General features: G+C 43.5%; 1 protein-coding gene across 1 annotated transcript in view; it reads right to left on the minus strand.

The window, feature by feature from the left end:
- The window catches only part of LOC126262494 (39S ribosomal protein L15, mitochondrial), a 68,621-nt gene that overhangs the window by 17,193 nt on the left and 23,835 nt on the right, over positions 1 to 27,593 (minus strand). The window contains exon 3 of the mRNA XM_049959160.1: positions 15,962 to 16,127. Within this exon, the coding sequence (XP_049815117.1) occupies positions 15,962 to 16,127 (166 nt within the window). The remainder of the gene's footprint in view (positions 1 to 15,961; positions 16,128 to 27,593) is intronic.

A 27,593-nucleotide genomic window follows, 5' to 3' on the forward strand; every position in this document is an offset into this window, starting at 1 on the left:
GTTGTTGTCGTCGTTGTTGTTGTTGTTGTTGTTGTTGTTGTTGTTGTCGTCATGCCGGCAGAGGTCGCATCCGAATTCTCGCGTGCCCTCTGGTGGACGGGACTCTACTTGCGGCAACTACCGTCCGTGATGCGCCGTGCCAATGTGTGCCTCCCGCGATCTTTCTGGTGGCTACTACACTCCTCCTTCGGGGGGTGAACCCACTGTGATCCACTGCGTCGGAAGGTGGAGAGTCGGGCAGGAGCGATGACCTCCACATCCATTGGATGGCCGGAGTCGAGGGGATCTGCCAACCCTAGAGCCGGAACCTTCGAATACGGCTGGAAGTGACCCACACGAAGAGGCCCCCGTCGTCCCACAACCGGAGCCTGGGACAGAACGGGCGACAAGCTGTCGGACTCCGGATCCTGTTCCACCCCGGGAGGGGCAAGACCCAGTGGCGGGGACGAAGGGGAAGGGACGACCCCAGGTGCACCAACCTCCTGAGAAACCGGGCCTGCTAGGAAGGGCTGGCTCTCGCTGGGGCATCACGAACGATGGCGATGCCGGTGCTGGAGCTACTGGAGGATGCCAAGGCGGAGAACCATTGCAGTGAGGCAGAGGCACAGCGGGGAGAGGAGGCAATGTCCCCTGTGAAACCAACACAGGTGCCGGCAATGGGGAAGCCGGTGTCCGAGAGCGCGGAGGGTGGGTGCCCGAACGTGGACGTAGCTGATTTTGGTTACGACGTACCACCCGGTCCCCCGCCTGCAAGGTATAGAGCCGGCGGCCATTTCGGCGCAGGACCACCGCTGGTATCCAACGTGGATTGCGACCAAACCCACGGGCCCAGACCGACATACCCAGTGGAAAGCCAGCTATTCCGTTTTGTGAAGACTGGCGAGGACCAGGCCGGAGGAGGTGCAGCAGAGTCCTAGGTTGACGCGCATGGAGGAGCTCTGCGGGGCTGCGTTCTCCCATTGGTGTGGTCCGGTATGCCGTCAAGAAAAACGTCAATGCTTCCTCCGCAGGAAATTCGTGCACATACTTTTCCATCTGCATCTTAAATGAGCGCACCATGTGCTCGGCTTCCCCATTCGATTGTGGATGGAAGGGGGGAGAGCAAACGTGCCGAATACCGAAGCGCCTACAAAAATCCTGGAAGGTCTGCGAAATAAACTGCGGTCCATTGTCCGAGACCAGGGTGATTGGCAGACCTTCCACAGAAAAGATTTTTGCTAGTGCCTGGATTGCAACTTCTGAAGTGGTTGAGGAGCAGCGAACCACATATGGGAATCGGGAATAAGCATCAATGACAATGAGCCAAAAACCGTTGAGAAACGGGCCCGCAAAATCGATGTGAACACGTTCCCATGCTTGGGTTGCCGGCGGCCATGAAGAGAACGCTGCCCTGGGAGATGCTTGTTGGCTCGCACACTGGGAACAGGCGGCCACCAAGTGCTCAATTTCTCTGTCAATACCGGGCCAGTACACATGTCTGCGAGCCAAGGTTTTAGTACGGGAAAAACCCCAGTGCCCCGCATGTAATAACGTGAGGACCTCCCGTCGTAAACTTGCAGGAACAACCACGCGAGGAGCTGTATCATCGGTAGCCAGAAGGAGAACGCCTTCCAAGACCGAGAGGCGGTCCCGTAGAAGAAAATAATTACGAAGAGGGTCCGAGGTCCAGCCCGGAGGGCGGGATGACCACCCCTGCAGAATGAGGCGAACTACTTGCCGGAGAACCGGGTCAGCTGCCGTTTCCCTGGCGACTCGAGAACTAGTGATCGGGAAGCCATCAACCGCTTGGTGGGACGCCACATCCAAATGAAAACACATAATCTCCTCTCGATCGAACGTAGGATCCGGGCCCACCAGAAGACGGGAAAGAGCGTCGGCGTTGGCATGCTGTCCTGTAGGGCGAAAATGAATGTCAGAATGGTACTTAGAGAGGAACAAGGCCCAGCGCTGTAGTCTGTGGGCCGCCCTATCCGGAATCTGAGAGGCGGGGCCAAATAACGATATTAACGGCTTATGGTCAGTGATTAACTCAAACTTCGTGCCATACAAGAAAGGGTGAAACTTGGTAACAGCGTAGACAATGAGCAAAGCCTCTTTTTCCACCTGGGAGTAATGGGCCTGCGCGGGACTAAACGTTTTAGACGCAAACGCCAGTGGTTGCTCGGAACCATCTGCGTTGCGATGGGCCAGGACCGCCCCCACCCCATACTGCGAAGCATCTGTAGCCAGGACCAACGGCTTATGGGGATCAAAAGTAGCCAAACAAGGGGCTGACGTGAGGAGGCCCTTCAACGAGATGAACGCTCGCTCACATGCAGGCGACCAATCAAAAGGAACACCCTTGTGCAGAAGGCAGTACAGGGGGTGGGCTATAGTGGAAGCCCTGGGTATGAACCGGTGGTAATAGGCTATCTTACCTAAAAAAGCTTGTAACTCTTTCAGCGAAGCGGGCCGAGGAAGGTTGACGATACCTTGGACCAAACTTCCTAGTGGCTGGATACCGTGCCGAGAGATGGTGTAGCCCACATACTCAATGGATGGTTGAAAGAAGGTTGACTTATGCAGGTTGCAACGCAAGCCCACAGACCTGAATTTGAGAAAGAGGGTGGGAAGGTTGTGCAAGTGTTCCTTCGTGCTGCGGCCTGTGACAATTGTGTCATCCAGGTAATTAATACAATGAGGAATTGTCGACGTGACATGCTCAAGATAACGCTGGAATATCCCCGGGGCACTGGATATTCCAAATGCCAACCGCTGGTATTGGTAAAGGCCAAACGGGGTATTGATGACCGCCAACCGTTTGGAGTCCTCATCAAGTGGTATCTGATGATAAGCCTCCGACAGATCGATTTTCGAAAAATATTGGCCTCCTGCCATGGAGGAGAACAATTCATCAGCACGAGGCAAAGGATAGGTTTTCACCACCAATTGGGAATTAATGGTGGCCTTGAAATCGCCACAAAGACGTAATTTTCCCGAGGGCTTCCTTACAATCACGAGGGGCAAAGCCCACTCACTGGAAGAAATGGGAAGAACGACCCCTAGGGCTGTCAGCCGGTCTAGCTCTTCCTTTACCCGAGGGCAGAGAGCCAAGGGGATCTGCCTCGTGCGTAGAAAACGCGGGCGAGCCGACGCCTTCAACGTTAAGTGAGCTTCAAAATCTGAAAGACGCCCCAGGCCCTCCTCAAAAATATCTGGAAAGTCGGAGATCAAAGATTCCAATGATTGATAGGGAACGTCTTCGGAGACCAACTGTATGGTGTCAGCGATAGAAAAACCGAAAGCATGAAAGGCATCCAGGCCAAAAAGGTTAGCTGAGCTCGCATCACTGACAACAATAAAAGTAATAGGCCGAGTGACTGATTTGTAAGTCACGTCGGTAGTGAATTGACCCAGTAGGGGAATGAACTGTTTACCATAACCGCGTAGACGCCGGTAAACTGGCGCCAACGGGGGCGATCCAAGGTTGGAATAAGTTTGTGCATTCAACAACGAAACTGCCGTGCCTGTATCGACTTGCAGTTGTAACCGGCGCGACCGAACAGACACCTCGATAAAGAGTTTGCGTGCCGATGTGTCGGGAGCCTGGCCTGATGAAACTTCCTGAATGTCAACGTCCATGTCCTCTGTACCTGCTTCCTTCGATTCTTTTGAGGCTGAGCGGCAAACTTTAGCAATGTGACCTTTTCTATTACATTTGCGACGAACGGCCCAACGCTGGGGGCACTCTGACCGATCATGATGTATATAGCACGACGCACAGGACGGCATCAGGGGCCGGCGATCGGAATTCTGTTTACGCGCCGTGCGGGAGCGGCCGTAACGGCTGGATTGTACTGCTCGTACGTCGTCCACCCCTGACACAGTGGACGCGGCCGCGTCGCCCTGAACCGCCACGACGTCGCACCACGCTTCCAGCTGTTCACCTGCTGCGTGAGAGACTTCATACGATTGAGCAATGGACAGGACTTCCTCGAGGGAAGGGTTTTCTAACTGCAAGGCCCGTTGCCGGACCTCCCTATCAGGGGCCGAACGAACAATGACGTCGCGTACCATAACGTGTGCGTACGACTCTCGCGACTGCTCCGTGACAAAGTCACACTTGCGACTAAGACCGTGCAGGGTAGCGGCCCACGCCCGGTAAGACTGATGGGGCTGTTTCTTGCATTGATAGAACTCGACCCTAGCCACCACAACATGCGTGCAGCGGCGATAATATGAAGACAGCAAGGAACACAATGCGTCAAAAGACAAGGACGAGGGTTCCTGCAACGGCGCTAGCTGCCGCAAAACTTGATACAGCGAGGGAGAGATCCAAGACAAGAAGAGAGCACGACATACCTCCGCATCGGCAACATGAAACACCTGGAAATGCTGCCGAAGGCGATGTTCATATGCGTCCCAATCCTCCGCCGTCTCGTCATACGGGGGAAAGGGAGGAGGGAATGGCGCCGGAGCAGACGGCGTGGAGAGCAACGCCGGAAGCACTTGTTTCATGGTGGCCATGAGTTCCGTCTGCTGCGCAACCAAAACTCACACCAAATCCTCCATGCTGTGGAGAAGCTGCGTAACTGGAACAACGACGCAACACGCGAAAGAACGACCCTACTCGTCGCCAATTGTGTAGTAACACTGTTCACGTTTACGTCGCACTTCACTTAGCGTAGACCGGGACTGTGTCCTAGGCATGCCCGATGTTAACTGACTGGGCACGGCCCGTGCTGCCGAAGTTGTTGTTGTCATGCCGGCAGAGGTCGCGTCCGAATTCTCGCGTGCCCTCTGGTGGACGGGACTCTACTTGCGGCAACTACCGTCTGTGATGCACCGTGCCAATGTGCGCCTCCCGCGATCTTTCTGGTGGCTACTACAACTGTCCTGTCATCTCCTCCCCATTACTACCTGGGCTTGTATGATCCATTCTAGGTTTCAGGACAGGGATCATTATTGCTTCCCTCCAATGATCAGGGTATTGTCCCTCAGACCAGATTCTTTTAATGAGCACAGGGAGGTACTACTACAACTCAATGCAATGTAGCAACAGGTCATAGTGCACTTTGGCTCTGGTGTTGTACTGCAAACCATAGGTAGTGCATGCCCTAACTCCTCCACACAATAGGAGCAGTTATATTCCTTCAATGACAGCTGGAGCTAAAGTCCAACTGTGCCCTCTCAGCTAATTTCAATCTGCTTTGGAAGGTTGGATCTTAACTGCTATTGGGTGTAATTTCTTCAAAGTATTTCATCACTGTCTGAACTACAGACTCTGGTATAATGCTTAGAGCACCATTATCCTTTATGTCCACTGCATTGCACACATTATGCCTTTCCATTGATCAGTCTCTCAGACACCCATAGCTTTGTTGGTGATATGAAATAGTTCATAGGTTGTCAAATTTCTTGTCGTAACTATTTTTGGTCTCTCTGATAATGAGCCAAGCTTTTGCCAGAGCAATGTGAAAGGCTGCAAGATTGTCATCAGATGGATAACATTGGAACTTTCACAGTGCTGCTCCCCTGTTACTGACCCTGGAATAGGCCATCTGCCAAGTTTAATGGAGTACTTCAGGATAGAAACATCTGCAGCCCTGTGGATGACGGTAGTTGTACGTTCTATCATTTCCTGCTTGTGTAGTATTTAAGTCTGAATACAGCCAAGTGCTGTAGAAGTGTCAATTTGGCTTTGTTTAACATCCATTTAGATGGCTTGTTAGATGGTGTTGCTTCACCTGGCTGGTGGATCCGCAGGGGAAAATGGTCACTAGGGTGCAAATCATCTTCCATTTCCCACAGGGATTATTAGCTAGCACAGGATAGCAGATATCACTTACCACGAGGAAACTCTCCATTAATTGTGCAAGAGCAAACAGTCAAATTCTTGGCCTGGAACACAGGCAGCATTGACATCAATTAAGCTTTGTTTCACACTGGTAAATGTTGTGCAAAGATGAATTCAAACAGTCATCTTGATATGTTGATTAGTTTTGTTTGTATGGATTTTCAGAATCGTTGTGTGTGTTTCTTTCAAATGGATTCAATGGGATACTGCACTTTACTGTTGACAAAAATTATTCCAGAGCCTTATGCCAAAGCTTTATAAGAAGTTTATAACTTCATTTTCAATAACTATGACACAGATAGCTCACTTCAAATGCAGTTATACTTCTCTCAAAAATGATTTATAGGAGGAAGTCCCAAAACTGTAACCATCCATGAAAACATTGAGGAAAGTGTCCAATATCATATTGGACAAGGTAGAATGTAAAGGTGATTGTACTAACTGACACTGAAGGCATATCAGAAGGATGAAGATGGTCACTCTGCATGACAAATCAACTTTGAGAAAGCTTTGTGCAAGCTGATTACCACATCAGTTGAATGCTGACCACATAGACATTTGACAAATTTCTTGGCAATTTTTTGAGATACACAATAAAATTATAATTTATTCTGTAAGTTGGTTTGTAACTCTGGATCAGATTTGGGTTAACCACTTCACCAAAAGCAAAACAGCAATAAAAACATTGCAGGAAACTCAATGGCCCTGTACCAGAGGAGATGAAGTTGATTTCTTCTCAACAGTTATGGCCAATATTTTGTATCTCCTGTGTATCAGAAGGGTAAAAGAACAGATCTGCAAAATTGCAGACCAATATGCTTAACATTGGTGTTGCAGAATCCTAGAGCATATTCAGAGTTCAAATAAAATTAATTTCCTAGAGGCTGAAAGGACAAATCAGCACAGCTTTAGAAAGTGTTGCTCATGTGAAACCTGGCTTGCTCTATTCCTTCACAATATATTGCGAACTATGGACAAAGAGCAGACAGACCGATTGCAGACTTCCAGATTTCCGAAAAGTATTCAACACAGTACCCCACTGCACAAGGGTAACATCAGGAATGCTTCAGGGAAGTGTGATAGGACTGCTGCTGATTTCTATATACATAAATGAAGTGGCAGACAGAGTGGGCAGCACTCTACGGTTTTTTGCTGCTGATACTGTGATATACAGGAAGGTGTTAAAGATAAGTGACTGTAGATTGATACAAGATGACCTAGACAAAATTTCTAGTTTATGTGATGAATGGCACTTGGCTCTTAATGTAGAAAAATTTAAGTTAATGCAGATGAGTAGGAAAAACAAACCCATAATGTTCAGGTACAGCATTAGTAGTGTCCTGCTTGATGCAGTCGTGTCGTTTAAATATCTGGGCTTAATGCTGTGAGGCAATATGAAATGGAACGAGCATGCAAATATTATGCTAGGGAAGGCAAATGGCCGATTTTGGTTTATTGTGAGAATTTAGTAGAGTGTTGTTCATCTGGTGAGGAGACTGCATATAGAACAGTAGTGCAACCTCTTCTTGAGTACTGCTTAGGTGTCTGGGATCCGCACCAGAAAGCATTGAAAGAAGACATCGACACAATTCAGGAGCAAGCTGCTAGATTTGTTACTGGTAGATTCAATTAGCATGTAAACATTACGGACATGCTTTGGGAGCGCAAGTGGGAATCCCTGGAGGGAAGAAGACATTCATTTTGAAGAACATTACCGAGAAAGTTTATAGAACCGGCATATAAAGCTGACTTCAGAACAATCCTACTGCAACTGACACACATTTTGCATAGGGACCACAAAGATAAAAGAAATTAGGGCTAATACGTAGGCATACAAACAGTCATTTTTCCCTTGCTCAATCTGCGAGTGGAACAATCTGCGAGTGGAACAATCTGCGAGTGGAACAATCTGCGAGTGGAACAATCTGCGAGTGGAACAATCTGCGAGTGGAACAATCTGCGAGTGGAACAATCTGCGAGTGGAACAATCTGCGAGTGGAACAATCTGCGAGTGGAACAATCTGCGAGTGGAACAATCTGCGAGTGGAACAATCTGCGAGTGGAACAATCTGCGAGTGGAACAATCTGCGAGTGGAACAATCTGCGAGTGGAACAATCTGCGAGTGGAACAATCTGCGAGTGGAACAATCTGCGAGTGGAACAATCTGCGAGTGGAACAATCTGCGAGTGGAACAATCTGCGAGTGGAACAATCTGCGAGTGGAACAAGAAAGGAAATGACTAGTTACAGTACAGGGTACCCTCCGCCATGCACCGTATGGTGCCTTGCAGAGTATGGATGTAGATGTACATGTAGATGAATACAATATGTAATCTTCTGACTGACTGCCCTGTAAAGATTAAAATCATGCCTGAAAAATACTGCCAAAGTCTCCTGAATCAACTTTGTGGAAGAATGAATAAACCTGGACTCTAAATGGAAAAAAAATAGGACAACATCTGCCCATAAACATGCTTCTACAACAGGAAACCTTAGGTATTTGCTGTATGAATTGGTGAAACATCTGTATTAGACAACTGATATGGCCATCTCTGCTATCCAGAATTCCTATTTCTACATAAATTTATGGCTTGGGAAGTTTGGCAGCTCTAGATGAATACATTGTAGACCTAGAAACAAACTTCATGGGTGGAATCTAGCCACTAGACAAATTTTGGACAAAGTGCATGGATATAAAATGTAAACATGCATAATAATAAGAGCATTTTTGGTCTAAATCAGAGTACTTAACCATCAGCTTGAGAAAATTTCACGTTGAAGTTTTTAATAATGAGAGGAGAAGCATGTAAAGTAGTCACAGCCACTGACGTAACAGCTTTAATATCAAGCAGAGAATGGGACAAAAGCAGAGTAACAACTAGAAATAAAATTGTTAAAGAATGATAACTTATCTGTGAGACAGTTCAGTGTAACATTCAATTACTTTGCTGTCAACTCAGGAAAGCAGTTACAGGGTGTATACACGGACAAGAAAAAAAAATTCTTGAATTTTTCCCAGATCTCGCAGTTAAAAATACGCTTTTTCCAGAGTGAAAGTAACTTTTTTCCATGTTAAATGAAATATATTTACCCTCAGAGCTGTAAAACTTATCAATCGCTTGAATGCTACAGGTTTTATACATCTGTGTAGAGCTACCTGGCATTTTCGGAAGTGAAACCCAGCAAAAAAACAATATGTTTTGGAAAGATCTTTGATGCACAGCAATACGCACACTGCATACTTTTGTATTACAGACATATAAATACAAAATCCACCAAATACAGCACAGTAGATTCTGAAATACTGCAAAATTGTGTTGTCATAGCTTATGTCACATGATCTCACCAGCAAATGACAGTGGATAATCAGAGCATAGAACGTGATGTAGTCAGCTCATAGCAACATCACTGTTAAGTAGCATGAACACACAAAAGGACAAGACATGTGATGTAGTCAGCCAATAGCAACATCGTTGTTAAGTAATGTCAACAAACGATCAGGAAATGTTAATGGTTTAAATTAATATAATACAGTATAGATAAAAGAAAAGCTAAGTTTTCACATACAATATTGTTAAATTGTTAAATCTGAGCTCAAGAGGGTAATCAATAAGCCAAAAATTGATTATTTTAGGACACTCCTCAGAGACATTCACTGGACTGATGTTTACAGTGCTCATGGTATGAATGAAAAATATAACACTTTTGCTAATAAAGTGCTTACCTTATTCGAACTTAATATGGACATCAACGCAAATATATTACAAGGAAAAGATAGTCATATCAGATAGCAAAATAAAGACAATATGGGATATAGTGAAGGAGGAGACCGGTAGAACCAGACATGGAGAGGAACAAATAGCACTAAGAGTAACCGATATTTTGGTGACATGTGTATAGTGTTGCAGAACTTTTCAACAAACATTTTATAACTGTTCCTGAAAAGATGAGGTTGTCAGGTTCAGTAAATGCTGCTATGGAATACCTCAGACCAGACATTTCAAGTAACTTCCATAATACGAATTTGATCCTCACTACCCCAGCACAAATAATGTCCATCATAAAATCTTTAAAATCAAAAACATCTAGTGGGTATGATGGAATATCAACAAAGTTAATTGAAGAATATGATTCTGAGCTAAGTAACATATTAAGCTATCTGTTTAACACTCTAAGCGCCAAGCCCGTAAAATTTACGGGCCTGGGATCGCGCGAAAATCACCAAGCCCGTAAAATTTACGGGCCGCTACATTTAATTTCATTCAAAACACTGCAACGTTATTTCTACGGGTTTGGCCAGCGCTATACGTTTTTCAGATGTTTATTAACAAAATGCGTCCATAGATGTCACGGCAGCGCTGTAATTCATGTTAAAACTTATCTTTGCGTTCTCAGTCTGTATATCATTCAGTTGTTTGTCATCATGTTTCGGCGCGGTTTATCAGACGCAGAAATTGCGGATTTGATCAATCATAGCGACACTCTGGATAATGTAGAGAGTGATTCAGACGATTCTGAATGCAATGGTGTGTTTGAAGGTACGTATTTCCGAATTTTCCACGTAATTGTGCAGTACGCACATATCTGTTGAACATGTGTAAACGATGTATGTAGTTACACATAATGTGATATTCTTTTTAGAAGACGAGATTGATGACAGTTTGTCTTCAGATGAAGACGAGAATGATGTTGAAGGTGTTGCTTCAAATCCAGCAGCTGTGCCGTATCCGAAAGACAGTGAGTGGACTGCAGTTGACACCTACCGACCTCTGCCTGTCAACACGACACCCAGGCAGATACTAGTGGATATTGATGAGTCGAGTTCTGTACTGGATTGCAGTAAAGTGTTCCTTACTGACAGTGACGTAAATGAACTCAAGAGACAGACAAATTTGTATGCATCACAGACAATACAGAAGAAAAGAAGAGGAAATAATCTGAAGCCCCATTCAGTTTTGAGTTCGTGGAAGCCAGTGACTATAAGTGAGATGAGGCGTTTCTTGGGTATTATTTTCCACATGTGTGTTTCGAAAAAGCCAAAAATTGCGGACCATTGGAGCACTAATCCTGTTCTTAGTTGTAACTTTTGTCCCCATGTCATGAGCCGTTTGCGTTTCACTCAGATACTGTCATGCTTGCATCTTGTTGACAATTCAAATCAGAAAAAACCAGGCGAAGATGGATTTCATCCACTTTACAAAGTTTTGCCATATTATAATAATTTGAAGGAGCGATGTATCCAGGCATATCGTCCCTCAGAAAAAGTGACAATTGATGAAGGAATTTGCCCATTTCGAGGTCGTGTGAGTTTCCGTGTTTACATGCAAAATAAGCCTCATAAGTATGGACTGAAAGTATATGCTGTTGCTGAAGCCAGTAGTGGCTATGTTGTAAATTTTGAAGTTTATGCTGGTAAGCATATTGTTGACAATTCTTCGTCTGCGGTTATTTTGCGATTGTTGTCTGACAGCAGCTTGCTGAACAAAGGCCACACTGTGTATTTAGATCGATTTTATTCCAGTCCAGAGCTATTTCAGCAACTGGCAGAGAAAGGCACTGGAGCTGTTGGTACTGTGAACAAATCCAGGAAAGGATTGCCTAAAGATTTAGTATCTGCTAAGCTGAAAAAGGGCGAAATGTCTTTTCGGCGTAAAGATAATGTATTGGCAATGAAGTGGAAAGATAAGAGAGATGTGTATACATTGTCTACAAGGCATCAAGCAACATTTGGTACGCATACTAAGAGAAATGGGTCTGTAGTATTGAAACCACTTCAGGTACTTGATTACAACCTCAATAAAATTGGAGTGGATATTGGAGACCAACGCCTGCAGTACAATCCGTTCCAGCACAGAACTGTGAAATGGTGGCGAAAATTATATTTCCATTTGCTGCTTATGGGAGTATCAAATGCATTTTGGCTGTACAATGCAGTGCACAGGAAGAATATTACAATAACAGACTTTATAACAGTGCTTGCAGTTCAGCTTGTTGAAGACGACACACTTGAATTCATTCCAAGAAATGAAGGAACTGTAGGTCGGCTAACAAAGAGACATTTTTTGCAGCACATACCTGCAACTACTAAGAAGTATGCTGCTCGTGTGTGTCACGTGTGCAGTTCCAGGAGCAAGAAACAGAGTGGCAAGGCTTCTCGCAAAGAGACACGATACGAATGTGAACAGTGTGGCGTTGCACTCTGCCTGGAACCTTGCTTTAAAATTTTCCACACTAAAAAACAATATGATTCTGTGTGAAATTTATATGTAATACTGTATACTATCAGAAACATGTAATGTAGTGCCACAATTTTGGTTAAAAATAAATCACAATTGTATTCCCTTATTCGTATGACTTTTTCTAAATTCTTAAAACATCTAAGTGATTTCTATAACTGTACCTTAAAGCTGTGCATTGTAAAGTAGTTTCTTTCACTCAGAATTAAAGTAGAAATGTGCAGCTTCAAGATGGTACCAAATTTGCCACAATCCAAACAGTAGATTTGATGCAGTAATTTTTTTAATATTGGTAAAATTGCCCGGTTTCTAGGGACGGGTGCATAAAATAGGCCTGGTACAGAGAGTGTTAACCAGTCGTTTATCAGTGAAATATTTCCTGAATGGTTGAAATATGCTGAAGTTAAGCCACTGTTTAAGAAGGGAGATAAAGAAATAGCAGCAAATTTCCTTCCAATTTCACTGTTGCCAGCATTCTCAAAAATTTTAGAAAAAGTAATGTACAATCAGCTTTATAACCATCTTATCTCAAACAACATACTGTCAAAGTCACAGTTTGGATTTCTACAGGGTTCTGATATTGAGAAGGCTATCTACACTTACAGTGAAAATGTGCTTAATTCATTAGACAAAAAATTGCAGGCAACTGGTATATTTTGTGATCTGTCAAAGGCATTTGACTGTGTAAATCACAATATCCTTTTAAGTAAACTAGAATATTATAGTGTAACGGGAAATGCTGCAAAATGGTTCAAATCTTATATCTCTGGCAGGAAACAAAGGGTGTTATTAGGAAAGAGACATGTATCAAGCTATCAGGCATCATCCAACTGGGAACTAATTACATGTGGGGTACCACAAGGTTCCATTTTGGGCCCCTTACTCTTTCTTGTGCATATCAATGACCTTTCATCAATAACATTACCAGATGCCAAGTTCATTTTGTTTGCCGTTGACACAAACATTACAATAAATAGCAAATCAAGTGTAGTCTTAGAAAGATCAGCTAATAAAAAATTTGTGGACATTAATAACTGGTTCCTAGCCAATTCTTTGTCACTAAACGTTGAAAAAACACACTACATGCAGTTTAGAATTTGTAAGGGGTGTCCCACGAGTACACGCCTAACATATGATGACAAGCAGATAGAAGAAGTGGACAGTGTTAAATTCTTGGGATTACAGCTTGATAATAAATTCAACTGGGAGGAGCACACCACAGAACTGCTGAAGTGTCTTACCAAATCTCTATTTGCAATGCGAATTGCGTCAGACATAGGGGATATACAAATGAAAAAGCTGGCATACTATGCTTACTTTTATTCCATAATGTCATATGGGATTATTTTTTGGGGTAATTCATCGAGCCAAGCTAAAGTTTTCTGGGCACAAAAATGTGCAGTAAGAGTTATATGTGGTGTGAACTCAAGAACATCCTGCAGAAGCCTGTTTAGGGAACTAGGGATACTAACTACTGTTTCCCAATATATTTATTCCTTAATGAAATTTGTCATTAAAAATATATCACTTTTTCAAACCAACAGCTCAATTCATGGAATCAATACTAGAAATAAGAATAATCTTCACAAGGATTCAAAGTCACTTAGTCTTGTACAAAAAGGTGTGCTTTATTCAGGAGCACACATTTTCAATAACTTTCCAGCAGCCATAAAAAGCTTAATAACCTACTCCATTGATGAATTTCTCAGTAAAACCAACTGATTTATTTGTGTGTGTGTGTGTGTGTGTGTGTGTGTGTGTGTGTGTGTGTGTAAAAAGTACAATATAACTTCTGCACAATTTTAGTGCAGTAATGTGTTCATTGTAAATAAGTATTATAGTAGTTGCATTACATGTTTATTACCTTATAAATAAATAAATAAATAAATAAACTTTTTTATTTTAAATTCAGTGCATTAGTATTTGTAAAATGACTGTTTCATATAGTGTTCATTAAAAAATGAGGATCATTCCACTTGGGACCTGTGGAATGGTACATTATATTATTTGTTTTAGTTGTAAATATTTGTCATGTATTGCTTTTCTGACATACTCTACATCCTGGAGGACCACCTCACTACGGATGAATTGGAATGAAAGTCAATCTAATCTAATCTAATCAGTCTTTTTTAGCATATGCTATTCTTTAAGATCAAACACAAATGTGCCAGAAAGTTTTAAATACTGGTATAAATTGCTGGTCTTCTGGGCCTGAAATTTTTCTAAGTTGCTAGCCCTGAAAGTGTTTAGTTTTGAATGAGAGTGAAATGTTCAACAATTTAAGAAATTCATCTCTGACTACTATATGTAATATAATTCATCTTGCATAAAAGGAAATTTACTTCAAAGGTAATACTTCTCAAACCACCATTCGTAATATTTTCCCATGACCTGTCAGAAATGTAAACAGTTGTAACATCATGCTCATCGAAAGCAGTTTGTTGCTACAAAGTATTGTATAGTCTTCTTTCTAAAGCCTTGGATAAATTTTGCTGTTGGCAGACACTTGTGTGTATACTGTGTTCTCTTGTTGTAAATGTTGCATCTTCTTTGGAACTAAAACTTTATTTTAGTTTTATTCTCTTGTTTATGTTTTACTGCTGCTGTAGCGGGCTTACGTAGAATTTCTTGTTAGAATATCAGTTCTTACCACTCAAAATTTCAAAACTTTATCTGAAAACTAAAACAATGAAAAATTACCAGAATTAAAAAAAAATTCTGGGTTTTCCACACATGAAAAAAATTCCTGCATTTTTCTCGGAAGTCCTAGGAACACTATCCTTAGTTATCAACATAAAGTATGGTTTGAACATCACAGGAATCTACTAGGCATGAAGCTGAAGTAGTTCTGCCATTCTCAATTGTGAACCAGTTGATCCAGATAGTTATGGAGGACCTAATGTTAACATTGAATCAAAAGCAACAGAGCCATTTTGTATTTGTCACATGCACAAAATTTTGTGAAAGTGACACATTATTTAGGCAAGATAAAATATACATATCACATGTGAGTCTAATATTATATTTGTACTTTTCCCAGTTTTCGAGTATGTCATGCTTTCACACTGTAGGTCATATTCCATTCTGGCTGTGTCAGTCAATTCACATGCTGAAGCAAGCCAGAAGTACACTGCTTTCTATTCCAGTTTCCAGCTGGATCACACTTTCAACTTATTTAAGGTTAACCAAAAACAATTTTATTTCATTATGCTCAAAACATTTGATTACTCTCTGGTAGTCCCTATAACTTCAAACACACTTTTTTCATAGTCACTTTGATTTAACTGAACTTCTGTTTGGTTGCAATGTTAAAAGCTTTTTTTGAACTTTAGATGCATCGATGTTCCCATAGCAGCGTCCTCTTTCAGTAAACTATAATGCATTTTTACCATGATTCGCTATACTGGCTGATAAATACTCGTCAAGCAAGTGTGGGATGATAGGATTTTGGCATTGAAATGGAATGTTATGTATTAATTACACACAATATCTGTGACTGACTTTTGATCAGATTCAATTGCATACAAGATGTCAGGATTAATATTCACCTACACATTTAAAATTATCTTGCATGAAACTTTATTTCTGTTCCCAGCAGTAAATGCATGATCTGTCTGTAGTAAGTAAACTGAAAATGTTCTCCTGTGGTCAGAAAAATCTGTGTGCAGTATTCTCAAAATATGTTTTAAAGTGGCCCGCTATTTAAATAGTTAACACACACATCTGGCTACTGTTTTAATTCTATCTATGATAATATTATGTAGATTATTTAGAAATTGGAAATTTAATAAATAATTGGTAAGTATGTTGGAAACTTTTTTTTTTTTCAAGTGCTCTACACAAATAGTGTTAGCTGAAAGAAAGAGTTTTCATACTTAGCTCCTCTCACCTCATCTGTTAACTGAAAGCCATAGTGATGCTGATCTGGGACAATAGAAAACAGCCCAGTATTGCAAATAGCAGTCAGATCAATTGGTTGAGAGCTATCAAGACGATCAGTGTCTAACAGTCTCTGAAGCTGCAGCAAAGATAATGGTGGATACTGTCTTCTTAAACTGCAACAAGCATCATACACTAAATGTGAAATTCCATCTTATGTGTGCAGAATAGAAAAATATACACAGTTTTAAATTAGTCAGTGCACAAAAATAACTGAGAAAATAAAAATGCAATACTTGCTCCTGTTATCCCACATATCATGTCTGCCTTACTGACAGTTCTGCTTGCTGTACATTGTAAAATTAATGCAAACTATGAAATAATAGTTGCAAAAACCTTTGTCATTTTTATGTATGTTGATTGAATATTGTTATGCAACACATAACTGTACTGTAATTTCTTAACTACATAATAATTACAATCACACAGACCATAGTGATATGAAAATTCTCTAATACATCCTGTATCTTCACTGTTGTAGTAACACTGTTCACGTTTACGTCACAATTCACTTAGCGTAGACCAGGACTGTGTCCTAGGCATGCCCGATGTTAACTGACTGGGCACGGCCCGTGCTGCCGGAGTTGTTGTTGTTGTCATGCCGGCAGAGGTTGCGTCCGAATTCTCGCGTGCCCTCTGGTGGACGGGACTCTACTTGCGGCAACTACCGTCCGTGATGCGCCGTGCCAATGTGCGCCTCCCGCGATCTTTCTGGTGGCTACTACACTCCTCCTTCAGGGGGTGAACCCACTGTGATGCACTGCGTCGGAAGGTGGAGCGCGGGCAGGGGCGATGACCTCCACATCCATTGGATGGCCAGAGTCGAGGGGATCTGCCAACCCTCGAGCCGGAACCTTCGAATACGGCTGGAAGTGACCCACACGAAGAGGCCCCCGTCATCCCACAACCGGAGCCTGGGACAGAACGGGCGACAAGCTGTCTGACTCCGGATCCTGTTCCACCCCGGGAGGGGCAAGACCCAGTGGCGGGGACGAAGGGGAAGGGACGACCCCAGGTGAACCAACCTCCTGAGAAACCGGGCCTGCTAGGGGGGCCGGCTCTCGCTGGGGCATCTCGAACGATGGCGATGCCGGTGCTGGAGCTACTGGAGGCTGCCAAGGCGGAGAACCATTGCAGTGTGGCAGAGGCGCAGCGGGGAGAGGAGGCAACGTCCCCTGTGAAACTAACACAGGTGCCGGCAATGGGGAAGCCGGTGTCCGAGAGGGCGGAGGGTGGGTGCCCGAACGTGGACGTAGCTGATTTTGGTGATGACGTACCACCCAGTCCCCCCGCCTGCAAGGTATAGAGCCGGCGGCCATTTCGGTGCAGGACCACTGCTGGTATCCAACGTGGATTGCGACCAAACCCACGGGCCCAGACCGACATACCCAGTGGAAAGCCAGCTACTCCGTTTTGTGAAGACTGGCGAGGACCAGGCTGGAGGAGGTGCAGCAGAGTCCTAGGTTGACGCCCATGGAGGAGCTCTGCGGGGCTGTGTTCTCCCATTGGTGTGGTCTGGTATGCCGTCAAAAAAAACGTCAATGCTTCCTCCGCAGGAAATTCGTGCACATACTTTTTCATCTGCGCCTTAAATGTGCGCACCATGCGCTCGGCTTCCCCATTCGATTGTGGATGGAAGGGGGGAGAGCAAACGTGCCGAATACCGAAGCGCCTACAAAAATCCTGGAAGGTCTGCGAAATAAACTGCAGTCCATTGTCCGAGACCAGGGTGATTGGCAGACCTTCCACAGAAAAGATTTTTGCTAGTGCCTGGATTGCAACTTCTGAAGTGGTTGAGGAGCAGCGAACCACATATGGGAATCGGGAATAAGCATCAATGACAATGAGCCAAAAACCGTTGAGAAACGGGCCCGCAAAATCGATGTGAACACGTTCCCATGCTCGGGTTGCCGGCGGCCATGAAGAGAACGCTGCCCTGGGAGATGCTTGTTGGCTCGCACACTGGGAACAGGCGGCCACCAAGTGCTCAATTTCTCTGTCAATACCGGGCCAGTACACATGTCTGCGAGCCAAGGTTTTAGTACGGGAAACACCCCAGTGCCCCGCATGTAATAACGTGAGGACCTCCCGTCGTAAACTTGCAGGAACAACCACGCGAGGAGCTGTATCATCGGTAGCCAGAAGGAGAACGCCTTCCAAGACCGAGAGGCGGTCCCGTAGAAGAAAATAATTACGAAGAGGGTCCGAGGCCCGTTCCGGAGGGCGGGATGACCACCCCTGCTGAAGGAGGCGAACTACTTGCCAGAGAACCGGGTCAGCTGCCGTTTCCCTGGCGACTCGAGAACTAGTGATCGGGAAGCCATCAACCGCTTGGTGGGACGCCACATCCAAATGAAAACACATAATCTCCTCTCGATCGAACATAGGATCCGGGCCCACCGGAAGACGAGAAAGAGCGTCGGCGTTGGCATGCTGTCCTGTAGGGCGAAAATGAATGTCATATGGTACTTAGAGAGGAACAAGGCCCAGCGCTGTAGTCTGTGGGCCACCCTATCCGGAATCTGAGAGGCGGGGCCAAATAACGATATTAACAGCTTATGGCCAGTGATTAACTCAAACTTCGTGCCATACAAGAAAGGGTGAAACTTGGTAACAGCGTACACAATGGCCAAAGCCTCTTTTTCCACCTGGGAGTAATAGGCCTGCGCGGGACTAAGCATTTTAGACGCAAACGCCAGTGGTTGCTCGGAACCATCTGCGTTGCGATGGGCCAGGACCGCCCCCACCCCATACTGCAAAGCATCTGTAGCCAGGACCAACGGCTTATGGGGATCAAAAGTAGCCAAACAAGGGGCTGACGTGAGGAGGCCCTTCAACGAGGTGAACGCTCGCTCACATGTAGGCGACCAATCAGAAGGAACACCCTTGTGCAGAAGGCAGTACAGGGGGTGGGCTATAGTGGAAGCCCTGTGTATGAACCGGTGGTAATAGGCTATCTTGCCTAAAAAAGCTTGTACTCTTTCAGCGAAGCAGGCCGAGGAAGGTTGACGATACCTTGGACCAAACTTCCTAGTGGCTGGATACCGTGCCGAGAGATGGTGTAGCCCACATACTCAATGGATGTTTGAAAGAAGGTTGACTTATGCAGGTTGCAACGCAAGCCCACAGACCTGAATTTGAGAAAGAGGGTGCGAAGGTTGTGCAAGTGTTCCTTCGTGCTGCGGCCTGTGACAATTATGTCATCCAGGTAATTAATACAATGAGGAATTGTTGACATGACATGCTCAAGATAACGCTGGAATATCCCCGGGGCACTGGATATTCCGAAGGCCAACCGCTGGTATTGGTAAAGGCCAAACGGGGTATTGACGACCGCCAACCGTTTGGAGTCCTCATCAAGTGGTATCTGATGATAAGCCTCCGACAGATCGATTTTCGAAAAATATTGGCCTCCTGCCACGGAGGAGAACAATTCATCAGCAAGAGGCAAAGGATAGGTGTCCACCACCAATTGGGAATTAATGGTGGCCTTGAAATCGCCACAAAGACGTAATTTTCCCGAGGGCTTCCTTACAATCACGAGGGGCGAAGCCCACTCACTGGAAGAAATGGGAAGAACGACCCCTAGGGCTGTCAGCCGGTCTAGCTCTTCCTTTACCTGAGGGCGGAGAGCCAAGGGGATCTGCCTCGCGCGTAGAAAACGCGGACGAGCCGACGCCTTCAACGTTAAGTGAGCTTCAAAATCTGAAAGACGCCCCAGGCCCTCCTCAAAAATATCTGGAAAGTCGGAGATCAAAGATTCCAATGATTGATAGGGAACGTCTTCGGAGACCAACTGTATGGTGTCAGCGATAGAAAAACCGAAAGCTTGAAAGGCATCCAGGCCAAAAAGGTTAGCTGAGCTTGCATCACTGACAACAATAAAAGTAATAGGCCGAGTGACTGATTTGTAAGTCACGTCGGTAGTGAATTGACCCAGTAGGGGAATGAACTGTTTACCATAACCGCGTGGACGCCGGTAAACTGGCGCCAACGGGGGCGATCCCAGGTCGGAATAAGTTTGTGCATTCAACAACGAAACTACCGCGCCCGTATCGACTTGCAGTTGTAACCGGCGCGACCGAACAGACACCTCGATAAAGAGTTTGCGTGCCGAAGCGTCGGGAGCCTGGCCCGATGAAACTTCCTGAATGTCAACGTCCATGTCCTCTGTACCTGCTTCCTTCAATTCTTTTGAGGCTGTGCGGCAAACTTTAGCAATGTGACCTTTTCTATTACATTTGCGACGAACGGCCCAATGCTGGGGGCACTCTGACCGATCATGATGTATATAGCACGACGCACAGGACGGCAACAGGGGCCGGCGGCCGGAATTCTGTTTACGCGCCGTGCAGGAGCGGCCGTAATGGCCGGATTGTACCGCTCGCACGTCGTCCACCCCTGACACAGAGGACGCGGCCGCGCCGCCCTGAACCGCCACGACGTCGCACCACGCTTCCAGCTGTTGACCTGCTGCGTGAGAGACTTCATACGATTGAGCAATGGACAGGACTTCCTCGAGGGAAGGGTTTTCTAACTGCAAGGCCCGTTGCCGGACCTCCCTATCAGGGGCCGAACGAACAATGACGTCATGTACCATAACGTGTGCGTACGACTCTCGCGACTGCTCCGTGACAAAATCACACTTGCGACTAAGACCGTGCAGGGTAGCGGCCCACGCCCGGTAAGACTAATGGGGCTGTTTCTTGCATTGATAGAACTCTACCCTAGCCGCCACAACATGCGTCCGGCGGCGATAATATGAAGACAGCAAGGAACACAATGGGTCAAAAGACAAGGACGAGGGTTCCTGCAACGGCGCTAGCTGCCGCAAAACTTGATACAGCGAGGGAGAGATCCAAGACAAGAAGAGAGCACGACATACCTCCGCATCGGCAACATGAAACACCTGGAAATGCTGCCGAAGGCGATGTTCATATGCGTCCCAATCCTCCGCTGTCTCGTCATACGGGGGAAAGGGAGGAGGGAACGGCGCCGGAGCAGACGGCGTGGAGAGCAACGCTGGAAGCACTTGTTTCATGGTGGCCATGAGTTCCGTCTGCTGCGCAACCAAAACTCGCACCAAATCCTCCATGCCGTGGAGAAGCTGCGAAACCGGAGCAACGACGCAACACGCGAAAGAACGACCCTACTCATCGCCAATTGTGTAGTAACACTGTTCACGTTTACGTCGCACTTCACTTAGTGTAGACCGGGACTGTGTCCTAGGCATGCCCGATGTTAACTGACTGGGCACGGCCCGTGCTGCCGGAGTTGTTGTTGTTGTTGTTGTTGTTGTTGTTGTTGTTGTCATGCCAGCAGAGGTCGCGTCCGAATTCTCGCGTGCCCTCTGGTGGACGGGACTCTACTTGCGGCAACTACCGTCCGTGACGCGCCGTGCCAATGTGCGCCTCCCGCGATCTTTCTGGTGGCTACTACAACTGTCTTCTGATATTGGTAAAATGTTTACCTCGGTGGCTCCAATTAGTTTTTAATACGTGGGGCAAACAAATGAAAATGAGTCAGATGGAAAACATTAAGTAAGCAGTTGATTATTTCACAAGTAATCGTCGTAACTGCTAGTATATTTATACCACTGTGAGCAAGACAGGCAATGTCCTCTTGGCAAAATGTTTGCCGCTGTACCCAGGTGTGCACATCTTCATCCAAAGTAAATCAATGGTCACAAATGTCTTTCTTCAAGGCTCTGAAAATATGGAAATCACATATGGAGAGATTGGGACTGTGTGGAGGATGTGTAGGGGCTCCACAGTCAAACGACTGCAACATACTCTAAACATCCTTAACAACATGTGGGCACACCTGGGTACAATCATGGACTGATGTCGCATTACAAAGCATTAACATATACTGAAAGATTGTCATATACCTAAAGTCATCGTACAAGCTAATACGAATACATAAAACATTACTTAGTTTTATGCAACATGCCTGTGGTGTTTTGATGCCATTTGTTAACTACCCATATGGTGCACAAAGAATCCTTAGGGTTCTAAGTTTACCAAGTACTAAACTTAATTGCAATCATCATGTAAAACAATGGAAAACTGTCAAGTTATATGATGGAAAGCCTGAGACTTTGTACATCAAAAGGGGACTTTTAATTATGCATACTGAATTCAGTATCATTGTTTACACTTGCCACGTGTGAAATGAAAATTATGATAAAAGGGTGAAAGAGGCCCATCTGGCTCAGGTTGAAAGCACCTGTTCATGTTTTTACAGTATTTGCAATTTAAAATTTGGGTCTTTTTAAAGCTCTGCCTTAAGAAACACACAATTAGTTCTTGTTATTTACCCAGGCATATTTTGATGACTAAGTATCATCTTGTGTGGTTCAAATTAATTTCTGTAAAATATAATACTAAGTTCAAAAAAAGTATTTCAAAAATACTAAAATTTCTTCATGACTACTTTGCAGATGATACTGGAATGTCTTCTTGGTGTTTATTTCCCTAATGGTGATTTTATGAATAGGCTATTGAAACAGTTCAGTAGCCACAGTCAATCTGTAACTTCTGTATCTTGCCAAGTTTCTTTCTTCTATTACTTTTTCTCGCTGTCTCTATGTGATATCAGTGATGTAAGGCTCCTGCTGTTCAGTACCCTTGAAACATGACACAGCTTCTCCCCTGCAAACTTCAATTAATTGCATCAAAGATGCTAAAAGAGAATTTTCTTGTTCCAGTGAAATGACACACTCAGACAAGTTGAACTCTTATTATTTTCTATAATGTAGAACTAACTTCTCTTAATGTATCAACTATCCCATGTGTTACATTCTGGCAAGATGTTGTCATACATATGTCTCACACAAGACTCAGAACAATAGTACAATAAAATCTGATCATCAATCCTGCAATGATTTCATTGGCGTTATGGAGGTCACATGTGCTTCATGCCCTTCCCTTGCCACCCCATGGAGAAAAAACTCCACTCAGCAGGTAGAAGCACCAGTCCATGGGCTGCATCACCAATGGCACAGGATTGGTACAATTCCAATCTGTACAAACCACCAAAAAAATTCCTGAACGTAGGGTGCTTCCTACTTACTAACTTTCTTAACCCAAGAACATCTTTCATCGGCCAATGGATATCAAGGATGTGGAAAATCTCACTCTTTGAAAGACATGTTATACCTCAATATGCTCTCAAAATGATAAAAAAGGGCATAAAGAAACCAATCCGTAAAAATGCAGTTTCGCTAGCAACGCATTTTTCAGATGAAGAATCCAAACAAAAACACTTGTAGTTATTAGGCCTAAAATTAATAAACATCCCTGAACTCACTATTATACTTTCATAAATAAATTTAAGCCTAAGAAGATGACAAACAGGCATTGAAATGTGTCAGGGTAAATAAAATGAACTATATTGTGTTTTACATAGGCAGAGTACAAGAAGACCTAAGTTAAAAATTGCAAATACAAAAGAAACCTCAGCAGGAGCTTCCAGCGTAAGCAAGATGATTCTCTCAAAGCCATGCCAACATTTCCCTCAAAGTTTTACAAAAACTCAAGGATGTAACAGTACAGTTACGCAAAACTCTCCTCTATATTAAGTTTAACTAACTCTGTCTGAGTAATAATAGAATTCATGGTTTTGTAAAAGTCAATGTAAACAGCAGGTCATCTGCAGCACAAGTAGCCAAAAGAAAAACAAATCATTTCGTTACAAGAAGAAATTCTTATATGCTGAAAAAACAGTAGCTCTATGTTCAGTTATATAGAACACATTTTGAATTAGCTAATCTCATAAAGACGTCTGCCCATTTTAATGACATCGCAAAAAAAAAAAAATCAAGCGACACACAGAAACACTAATGAAAAAGAAGGAAGAAACACAAAACAAAAAACTGAATCACATTACGAAATCAAACAAAATAATGAATAAAGAAGACAGAATAGTTGCCCAACACAAGTACCATGGCAGACATGTCAATTTAAGTGACACAGAATTAACAAAGCAAGAAAGACAATTACTCAAAAAGGAGATCAAACATAACAAACAAACACAAACACATCACACAGGAAATAGAAAACCTGGCCACAGAAACAAAACACAATAAAACAAGAAGTTGGAAAAATCAGAATTTAGTGCCAACTTTAACAAGGGAGCTGGAGAAGAAGAGACGGGAATAAAACCCACATTAACAGAAAAACAAAAACAAAACAAAACATAACCAGAAAACTAAACAAAAACTACAAGAACATAAAGCAGTCATCACCAAGGCAGGTAAAGGGAATACACGAGTCCTTGCGAGAGAGAGGCAGAATAAATCAACACAACAAAAGAATTCATAGAAGAGAACATCATTAAATTAATCAGTGGTCCCACCACAAGGTACCAAAGAAACATACAAAAAATTCTAAAAACTCTCAAGAGTTTCCATTATAAAAGCTCAAGCTAAATGTAAGACGCAAAAGAATCCTAAATAGTCTGCCAAAAATACATAAACACAACAGTCCAATTACACCACTAATTAACTGGTTGGTTGGTTGGTTGGTTGGGGAAGGAGACCAGACAGCGAGGTCATCGGTCTCATCGGATTAAGGAAGGACGGGGAAGGAAGTCGGCCATGCCCTTTCACAGTAACCATCCCGGCATTTGCCTGGAGCGATTTAGGGAAATCACGAAAAACCTAAATCAGGATGGCCAGACGCGGGATTGAACCGTCGTCCTCCCGAATGCGAGTCCAGTGTGCTAGCCACTGCGCCACCTCGCTCGGTACTAATTAACTCAAAAAACTGCACCATCCTACCATTTTGCTAGACACATATATATATATATATATATATATATAGTACTACTGAAATTATAAACTTTCACACACAGGAACCTACAAAACACCAGTGGATTGATAGAAAATATAAAAGAAATAAATATACCATCAAGTGGAAACCTCGAATCTTAACATTACATCCATGCACACAACAAATGTGCCAGTAGGAGAAACAATATGCATTATTAAAGAACGACTGCTGAAATAAGGCAATACAACACATGCAGACATTGATGAAATTGAAGCCATCCCAAAGATTATAACTGAACAGAACTGTTTCACTTTCTATCTACAAAAATAGATTTGCCCATCAACTGCCTACTTGCAAACATATTTCTCAGCCACATTGAAAATATAAGATAATACACACGTACTGTTACGTGGATGACATCATTTGCTTAACAGATGAAATAGACACCTCAATGAAACAATTACAAGTGACAAACACAGTTCACCCTAAAATAAATCTCGTCACTGAGACAGAAGCAGGCACGAAAATTAATTTCTTAGACATTACTATACACAGAATCAACAACAAACATGCTTTTGGAATATTCATGAGACCTACAGTGACAAGTACAACCATTCACAATTATTCCTATCACCCCCAAGCACACAAATTTGCAAGTTTCAGACGCGTGCTACACAGGCTCAACAGAACTCCACTGGACAAACTCAGCTACACACATGACCTACATAATACACCAGACAGGAGGGGGAATGGGTTCAGTACACAAATAATGAACAAACCAAACAACAAAATAAACAAGCAAACTAAAAACGAACAAACTGAACAAATTACCAGCCACAACAAAGAGCAAGGGACACAAATGCTTGACAAACTCAGGGAATCAGGAACACCTTACAAAGAACACAGAATTCCGCATACATATAAGCAACAAAAATGCTCACAGGGTGGAAAACATTCTAAAGAAACAAAAGACTACAAATATCATTCCACAAGAACAACACAGTACAGAAAAATCTAAACATTAAGAACACCTCCACAAACAAACTCTCCAAAACTGGAATATTATCAGTTAAGCTGTAGTTCACGCCAATCTGTCTACATAGGCCACACATGCAGAAATTTTAAAACTAGATATTCTGAACACATAAATGCCTTAAAAGGTGACAATACAACTAATTTTACTTATCTCATACAAGAAAACAACCACCAAACAATATTGAAACTGATAAGATCCTCAGAGAAAGCAACAGTCTCTATAAAAACACACAATATAAGAGAACTACCACAGACAAAAAAAACAATGAAACACAGAAGGAAAGTCTTAAATGTTCACGAAACATCCAAAATTAGTGTCAGACTAAAGGTAAACAAAATGATTAACAAGTGAGCAGCACAAATAAAATAGCTTCTTTCAATAACTATGGAGAAATAAATATCTGTGCAGGTTACATTTCGTGAAAGATGTGTGTAGGAAAAAGGCGAGACTGAAATTTTATGAAATAATGGCGACAAATCAGTGTACACAATAGCAATACAATATTCACCAGACACACACAACAGGACAGAAAATGGAAGTATGCTAACATATAATTGATTGGTGCACAAGTTCGTAGCAATTTTCGATAAGTTTAATAAACATGACTTTAGTCATCTGTAATATACTCTCCTTCACTATTTACAACAGTGTGCCCAAGTCGGGGTAACTTTTTGATTCTGCGACTGTAGAAATCGCGTGGTTTTCAGGCGAAGAACTCGTCGAGTCATGTTCGGAGTGCATTTTCATCCGTAACAGAAGTTTCTCAAAGGCTGTTTGATAGAGAGAGGACAAGGTGAAAATCTGAGGGTACAAGATCAGGTGAAAAAAAATTGGGTGCGGAATGACTTCCCACCAAACTCCTGTATAGTGTCTGTTAGTCTAGCAGAATCCTGGTGCGCATTTTTGTGGAGTAGCATCACTTCACACAGTCTTCCTGGTCGTTGTTCTTGGACTGTGTCTGCAAGACATCTCAGTTGACAATAAATGTCAGCAGTGATGGTGATACCTTGGGGAAGCAATTCATAATACACTACACCATCGCTGTTCCATCAGATGCATAACATTATCGTTTGTGGATGCACACAGGCCTTTGTACAAGGAGTTGCTGCTATGTTCGGGCTCAAACATTCTTTTCTTTACTTTATGTTGGATAATGACACCATTTCTCATCACAAATAACAATAGAGGACAAATGTTTCGTGTTGTTCACAAGCCAATTTATGATGAGAAAGCAGGGATGCACATATGGCCACCGCCAATTTTTGTGATTTTGGCTTAGAGCATACGGTACTCATACATCCAGTTTTTGAAGCTTTCTCCATTGCATGCAAATGTCACAATTGTGGAATGATCATGGTTTATCACATTTGCCAGTTCTCAAGTACCCTGATCACTGTTGATTAATGTGTTTAAACTATCTTCACCAAACCCAGTAGGTCTTCCTGTACATGGAGAGTCACTAATATCAAAACGATCGTCTGTGAAATGAGAAAACAGTTTTCTCACCATCCTATGTCCAATGACATTATCTTCATACATGGTGCAAGTGTTTCTGGCTGCCTCCGCTGCTGTCACGCCTCTACTGATCTCAAACAGAAAAATGTGTCAGGAATGTTACAATTTCTCCACTTGGCAATCCATTTTCTAGCATCCATAGCTCCACTCACTATCTCAAAATTACAATACGTAAACTCAAATAGGAACAGTGAACTACAAATGAAAAATGACAATTGATAAATAAACCCACATCAACTGCACTACCAACATCTAAA

Source organism: Schistocerca nitens, chromosome 6, assembly GCF_023898315.1.
Source record: "Schistocerca nitens isolate TAMUIC-IGC-003100 chromosome 6, iqSchNite1.1, whole genome shotgun sequence".
NCBI classification, from domain to species: Eukaryota; Metazoa; Arthropoda; class Insecta; order Orthoptera; family Acrididae; genus Schistocerca; species Schistocerca nitens.